Source organism: Scleropages formosus, chromosome 2 (assembly GCF_900964775.1).
Source record: "Scleropages formosus chromosome 2, fSclFor1.1, whole genome shotgun sequence".
Lineage (NCBI taxonomy): Eukaryota > Metazoa > Chordata > Actinopteri > Osteoglossiformes > Osteoglossidae > Scleropages > Scleropages formosus.
In genome coordinates this window covers 9,677,137-9,684,881 of record NC_041807.1, presented here as the reverse complement: position 1 = coordinate 9,684,881, position 7,745 = coordinate 9,677,137, and the positions used below count along the sequence as shown (strand labels likewise).

At 51.5% G+C, this 7,745-nt stretch overlaps 1 protein-coding gene across 1 annotated transcript; it reads right to left on the bottom strand.

Moving 5' to 3' along the window:
• Positions 1–4,044: 4,044 nt before the first annotated feature.
• lmo2 (LIM domain only 2 (rhombotin-like 1)) lies at positions 4,045–7,130 on the bottom strand. The gene is made up of 3 exons (XM_018760854.2): positions 6,460–7,130; positions 5,257–5,472; positions 4,045–4,858 (listed from the first exon to the last, which is right to left on the bottom strand). The coding sequence occupies exons 1-3, from the start codon at positions 6,549–6,551 to the stop codon at positions 4,639–4,641; spliced, it is 528 nt and encodes a 175-aa protein (XP_018616370.1). The 5' UTR covers positions 6,552–7,130; the 3' UTR covers positions 4,045–4,638.
• Positions 7,131–7,745: the final 615 nt, after the last annotated feature.

Genomic DNA, 7,745 nt, shown 5'->3' with positions numbered 1-7,745 from the left:
ACTCCCACAATCCTCACTGTCTCCCCCCAGGCTTCTGGTGTAGGGAAACAGGGATTCTTGCATCATCCCCTTTGTTCTGGCACCATCCCGGGGCCCCCAGACCTTCACGGAGCCTCGTGAAGGAGTCGTCCGCCCCTTAGGGGGCTGCTCCAGACTAAACCCGCGGTCCCTCTTGCCGTTTTTTCGTCATCCTGCCCAAATCCTCTCCCTCCCAGCTCGAGCACGGAGACAGACTCCAGTTCTTCTCTCATGTGGTGGCGGCCCATCCACCAGCCAAGCGCTAACCACTTGTTAGCGTCTGTTAGCGCCATTTCTCCCACTCCCGATTACGACAGACCTCACACACAAGCCATAGGAGCGGCGGCAGTGGCTATGGAGGCAATTATCTTAGCCGTGTTCCAGTAAAGAAGACTGCGCTCACCATGGCCCCTTAGAAGGGGATTATTGGAACAGTTTAGGGGGGCGGTTGTCAGCTTGGATAGCAAGTCTTTGGGGGCTGACAGACGCCAAGGAAGGTTCCCTGCTGCAGACGCACTGCCAAGGACAGGCGCAAAGCTCAAGAAGGCTAATAGGCACGTCATCTGAGCCCGGCCTAAATACGGCACGGAAGCATGTTCACCACATCATTGCTTCATTCCGTCTCCCGCCGTTTGAGAGGGGTGGCTATAAATAGCCTAGAAAAGTGAAGTACAACAGTGGGGCGGGGTGGAGGTGGGGGGATCTGTCACCGTTCAGCATCCGTCCGATCAATCGACGTCCTCTAAAAGGCTTCGGAACTCGGCGCGCGGAGAGCACGTGTCCCATCCGCCGGCTGCAGAGCCCCGGAACCGGGAGGCTCCTGCACGGCTCGCTCCTTATCAGACTATCATTTTCACTCTTCGGGTCATCCATAAATAATGACAAGTGGCAATAAAACCCACAGGCGTTCTTTTACATCCCGAGTCATCTTTGGCTGGGGTGACACAGCGAACGGGGCAGCCTAGACAAAACAAGCACATAAATTAGTACCGTGGAGATATGAGAGGATTTAAATTTCCCCAGATGGAGTAGCAGGCAGCTGCTCATTCGCGTGGATTCACGGTCCGTGTTGTAGCTAAGGCGATGGTTAAGGGCACGCTCACTTCACGGACATCTCTTGTGCAGCCTTCTGGGGTTTTCTGGTTTGCCGCCATCCCATGTCAGAGGCCACAGCTGCTTGTCAGTCAGAGCGGTCACCGCGGCAGCCGGGCCTCCAGGGGCGGGATCTCCCCGGCAACGGTGCGTGTCGGAATCGCTGGGAGGCCAAGGAAGAGTCCCGCTCGGTCGCGGCAAGAGGAGACCGACTGCGAGGCACTTGCGCAAACCACCCACGATTCCTGGCACCAGCACAACTGAGCTGTTTAACATGTGGGCTGTATTACTGGACTAGCAAGATGACATGTAGCTCATTTCTCCGTGTGCGTTGGTGTGTGAGTCTGTATCCGCACATGTAAGCGTGTGCACCTGATTTTACATGTAGTTACATATAGCTGACGCTTTTCTTGAAAGCAGTTTACAATGTTGAGCTACTTATAGTTGTTCACCCGCTAGGAAATTTTACGGGTGCAATTTAGAGACCTTGCTAAAGGGTATTACAGCTAGAAGTGGGAAGCGAATCTGCAACCTTTGGGTCCAAAAGCAGCAGCAGCTCTAACCACTACAGTACCAGCTCTCCCTGATGTATTTGCTAATAATTTATGATTATTACACATGTGTATGTAATTTACATTTATTCATTTAGCTGATGCTTTTCTCCAAAGCAACTTACAACATTAATCTATTTGCAATTATTTACCCATTTATACAGCTGCATGATTTTACTGGAGCAATTTAGGGTAAGGACTTTGCTCAAGGGTACTACAGCCAGAGGTTAGATTCAAACCTGCAACTTTTAGGAACAAAGGCAACAGCACTAACCACTACACTACCAGCTGTAACTAAATATAGCCCTACATTTTTATCAACCGCTTCTTCTGGTCAGGGTTGCAGTAGTCTGGAGTCTGTCCCAGAATCACTGGGCGTAATGCTCAGGGGGGTATATCCTGGATGGGATGTCAGTCCATTGCAGAGTATAATTAAACATATATTGCATGTAGTACAGTATTCCACAAATGGCATTAATCTCCCTCATTATGAATAATAATATTTATGTTGTATTTACAGGGGGGTGCGGTGGTGCAGTGGTGCAGTGGGTTGGACCAGGTCCTGTTCTCCAGTGGGTCTGGGGTTCAAATCCACTTGGGGTGCCTTGCAACGGACTGGTGTCCCGTCCTGGGTGTGTCCCCTCCGGCCTTACGCCTTGCATTGCCGGGTTAGGCTCCCGTGATCCCCATATGGGACAAGTGGTTCAGAAAATGTGTGTGTGTGTGTGTGTGTGTGTTGTATTTACCATAATTACAGTCATTATGATTTAAGCTCCATGAAGTTTAATGTTACTGAGGCACTAGGGGGTCATCTTGCTCTTTTCGCCTCTGGGTGCCTTGTGTCAGGTTTAGGGTTAGGTATAAGGTTAAGGTTATACTCAACCTGAACCCTTAGGGAAGAAGTGGCATCCATTGTCTTCCTAATACTAACCTTTTACACCCCTACTTTACAGACAAGCATTGCCAGGCATTTCATCCAGTGCTGGCCTCTGATCTGAGGTCAGTGAGAGAATTGTGTGATTAAAGTGGCACCTTCCGTTCAGTGCAGGTGGCAGACAGGTCACTGTTTAGAGAATGAATGTGAGAGTGGAAGGTCAGATACAGAGCGGGGGGCAGAAGGGCTGGAAGAAGAATGGCAGGATGGTGAACTTGGAGACACGTCAGATGCCCTGGATTGTCCATCACGCTTCCCCTTCTATTTGCACATTTTCACATATTTGCCACATGTTGCTAAAATTATCCGTTTTTTAAGTCTCTTGGGAGATGAACTCTGACTGATTCATCTCTCACACACAAAAGGATGAGTTGTTCACCGTATGGCGAGAACAGCTCCCAAGGAGGAGTGTGGCTTTGGTGGAGTGGTATTCAGCTTCCCTGCCAGGGAGGTGATGGCTCCTCACACCAGTTCCAGGAGATGAGCAGGAGGAGGGATGTGCACAGGCAGACGTGACACACACAACACACAACACCACGGACATGATTTACTGAAGGTCCTGAGAGATGACGGTAGCCTTCCGTTTCGGCTGCCTTAACAGGACACTCTCAGATAACCACCGACTCATTTCAGCAAAACCCTCATCATCCTGTATGGTGTGTTAATGCACCTGCCCCCCCTCCACCCCAAAGACAGTCTCCAGACTTATGTACTTATGTATCTGCGATAGTTGCTCTCTGGTTTCTATCGACAACGATGAGGTAAATTAAATTTTTACCTACGTGTATCTGGCGTAAGGGGGGTGCGGTGGTGCAGTGGGTTGGACCGGGTCTTACTCTCCAGTGGGCCTGGGGTTCGAGTCCCGCTTGGGGTGCCTTGCGGCGGACTGGCGTCCCGTCCTGGGTGTGTCCCCTCCCTCTCCGGCCTTACGCCCTGAGTTGCCGGGTAGGCTCCGGTTCCCCGCGACCCCGTATGGGACAAGCGGGTCAGAAAATGTGTGTGTGTATCTGGCGCCACCTTCTGGTGACTGTGAAATTGCAAAAATGTAAAGTTTTCCTTTTCTCTTTTTTATGTAAAAGGTTCAAGTTGACAACAGCTTCCCCCCCTTGTACAGACACCCCTAACACTTTTTCAGTTTAAGGGTAATTTTTTTGCTTTAACAGACAGACTGTCTGCTGTGCAAATCATTGCCCTACAATAAGGAAGCCCTAATAGGACAGTGCACAGCTGGTAGCATAGCGGTGCACTCTGCTGTCTTTGGACCAAAAGATTGCACGTTTGAGCATGTCCTTCAGCAAGGCTCTTACCCTGAATTATTCCTGTAATGTTACACAACTGTATAATTGGAAGTACCTTAACATTGTGAGTCACTTTGGAGGAAAGTGTCAACTGAATCTGTAAAATAATAACTGTAGTCTCAAATAACCTTAACTGCTGTTTTGTGTCCATACAAACAGAACTGGCATGCGAACCTCGGTCTCACTAGACAGAGCTTTAAATCGAGCCCATGACTAGTGTTTTTACTAAAACAAAAATTTTACTTCTTGTCCATAATTTCAGTTACAGTGAATGGTTATAACTAATCAGAGATGTTTCACTCTACAGGTATGTCACTGTGGGAACAAAACAAAATCCTCCTTTTCCAACTTGTTTCAAATTGCCATGCGCAGTGTGCAGTTTAGATGACATAAAACAGAACAATCTAACAATGAATCACTTTGTCATGTAAAAAACAATATTAAATAAATTATCCTGTTCTTCCTCATGATTTATGTTTGGTTACCCAATATCCGTCCATTGTTACAGGCTTAACGGAAAAGAACAAGTGCTGCATACGGATATATAAAAAAGAGTTTTTAGCTCATAAAACAGGGAGTCCTCAGAGATTATATGGGTCCAGTGCTGTACAAACAAACATGCTGAGAAGAAAGCGAAGGCCGTTGCCTGCTGTGTCCATCATGCTCTCTCTCTCTCTCTCTCTCTCTCCCCCTTACTGCTGGGGAGGGCAAAACTGTGTTAGGACCCCTCGGGGGCTGTGGCGCCCTATGGCATGGTGTTGAGTTTAGTCCACTCGAAGATGTCCTGCTCACACACGATGTCCGAGTTGATGAGAAGGTAGCGGTCGCCCACGCAGAAGTGCTTCTGACAGGCAGCGCACTTGAAGCACTCCAGGTGGTACACCTTGTCTCGCACCCGCATCGTCATCTCAAAGGCCCGGATCCGCTTCTCGCACGACGCGCAAAGGCCATCCTGCCCGAAGAGCCTGAGGGGGCCAAATCAGGGTGAGGAGGGGGAGGGATCAAAGACCGTGAGGGTGTGATCAGGGAGAGGGGAGTCAGCGAAAGTGGGATGGGTGGGATCGGGGGGCAGAGAGGTGCGATGAAGGAACACGGTCGGTGGGAAAGGTCGGGGGGGGGGGGGGGCAAAAGACATATTTAGAGCGGATCTGTAAGGCGCTGCTATTGGAATCACTGCCTGCTTTTGACACAAAAGTTCCGATCAATCCGCTCCAACAGCCATTTAAACTGTTCGGTTGTGGCATCATGCGGACAACCGGTCTGCTCTTCACACTCGTCAAAGATCCTTACAGTGACCATTCACATTTCGTGTTCGTAACGGCATTTACGTGCACACACACACTCACTCACACACAACGCCCACCTGAGGTAATCTCTGCGGCACAGCTTCCTGCCCAGTTTGTAGTAGAGCCGGCGTCCCACCTCGCCCAGCCGGCAGCCGCACAGGTCACAGCTCAGGCAGTCCTCGTGCCAGTACTGCTCGATGGCTTTCAGGAAAAAGCGGTCGCCGATGCTCTGCTGGCACCCGCCGCATGTCAGTAAGGAGGGGGGCATCTGGAGGACCTCATCCACGGGCTCCCTGTCGAAACGGAAGCAACCACACGGCGCTGCTGCAGCAAGTCACGGTCACTGTGGTCAGCTTCGGTTTTCAGCTTTCATGGCAATGTGCAGAGCTCACGTTTGCCCTTCCTGATCATGTCTAAACAATGTCGACTGAAGAGCAGCAGTCCGCACACATCCCTGACACTTTTGGTTCGCTTTTCTGTGTATATTTTGTCCTTGCTGTCTAACATTTCGGGGTTTTTTTTTTTTGGACGGAGCTGCCGCGATGCAAAACAAATGTCAGAGAACAGCACCTGAAAGTTCAGCCGTGTCCTACACCGCGGCACGAACGTGACACGCGAACTTCGACGCGCGTCGACATTAATTGCGTCGCTAGGGGGCGCCGCTCCTTCTCAAATGAGTGGCCACAAGGAGAGGCGCGCGACGCGGGGCAAAGTGGGGCGAAATGACCGCGTTTCAGGGAAATTCACAGTAACAGCAACATCGGCTAAAACGCTTCACTATCAGCGGTAGATGGTATATCTCATGCATTTCCTTTGAAAACGTAAACATTATGACAAAAACTTATTTACTGTAGACAATGAAATAAACGGTCTACTCTCGATAACTAAAAATGCATGTGTTTCTAACCTCGAGGAACGGAACATTTGTTCTCGTTCAGCACTTGGTTTTAGTTGCGCGCAGAGACTCGCCCCCCCCCCCCCCCCCCCCCCCCCCCCCTCTCTGCAGAGGTCACGCGCGCGCAAACCCGCAGGATTCTGACACATCGTAAAAGTTACTTGCAAACGTTAGTTACGAGCGCGCTCTGAAACGCGATCGCTGCCCTCGTGCCCGTGCAACGTGCAGGGTTGTTAATTTTTTTTGTTCTCTGACGTGTGGTGTGTGTTAGTCGCGCCATCGACAATGACGGTTTTCGGAGAGATGTCCGTTAGTGGCGCTCGCGCCGGTCATGGGATGCGGAGCGAAGCGCGCGCGACGGGGTCACCGCGTGCGCTGCACTCACTCGGTGGCCTCCAGGCTTTTCCTCTCGATGGCAGATGACATCCCGCCCGGCGAGTGCTCGTGGTCCCTGTCCAGGAGCGCGCGGCGTGGCATCAAACACACCGCTCGTCGCCGCACCTGTACCTCCTGGTCCTCTTCTTGTTTAATATTTCTCTGTGTGTTTAAAATGGGTCGCCACACTTCTCCCGACCTCCTGTTTTGCTTTCTCGCAGAGCCAGAATGACGCACGGAACGAGAGGATATACTCGCGTCCGCCGCACCTGCTCCCGCGCGCTGCCTTCAGCGCGCGCGCGCGCCTCTCCCGCCGCCGCCGCTAGCGCGTTTCCATGAGCGGACTCTCGTCAGGACCAGAAGCGGGCGGTGTGCGATTTTCCCCAATAAAATCACCTATTGTGTGAAGGCACGCTGTCGAATATCATGTGTTTGAGCTGCCTGAATAAAGTCGGGGTCACACACGCGAACAGGAGGAGCGCTGCTCGAGGGCGCGCTGAGGAAAACGGTCCCTCCTGACCTACGGGCTCCCGGCCGGCCGCGCGACTCCGTTCCGATGCTGCGAACTCGTGGTTTGTGTCGGCTGTGTGCAGAAGGTGTTTTTAAATAGCTGCCCCCATACCCCTCCGGTCTCCACCCCACATACCCCCCATCCCACCCCCCTGCTTCTGCTTTCGTTTCCTCTTTCCTGCTCACGACTGACTCGACAGAGGATCTTAAAGAGACAGACACAGAGGGACAGGCAGGGACAGGCGGGGACAGGCGGGGACAAGGGGGGACAAGGGGGGGCGGGGTGGGGGCACACAGACAAGGCCACTGAAGAACGGAGCAGAGAGGTGGAAACGCACAGAGACAGAGGGAGAAAGAGGACATGGACAGACAGAAACAGAAAGAGAGGCAGATAGAGAGAGAGAGACAGAGACAGAGCAGGACAGAGAGAAATGAGTCTTGGACAGAGAGGGACAGATAGAGATGGACACGGGGACAAACAGAGATGGAGGGAGAGACAGAGTCAAGGACATCCCCAGTTACCCCTCCTTCAGTGGTAGCTGGGGATGTCCTCTTGGTCACAGCATCCGAAGGGCTCCGTGTGTTTAGTCGACCTTTTCAAAAATACAGCTTCATAAACTAGTATTAACATACACAAACACACTGTGCCACTTGATTTTATCTACTTTGGTTTTACATGTCATCTGCAGGTATTACAAATGTGTTATATTGCTGACGGAGGTGCGGTGGCGCAGTGGGTTGGACCGGGTCCTGCTCTTCTGTGGGTCTGTGGTTCGAGTCCCGCTT

Bases quoted from the DNA above. Each gene is read 5' to 3' on its own strand.
- lmo2 (XM_018760854.2), bottom strand. From the start codon at position 6,551: ATGCCACGCCGCGCGCTCCTGGACAGGGACCACGAGCACTCGCCGGGC. The intron at 5,473-6,459 runs GTGAGTGCAGCG...CCGTTTCGACAG, and splicing joins AAAAGCCTGGAGGCCACCGA to GGAGCCCGTGGATGAGGTCC. The intron at 4,859-5,256 runs GTGGGCGTTGTG...TGGCCCCCTCAG, and splicing joins TGCCGCAGAGATTACCTCAG to GCTCTTCGGGCAGGATGGCC.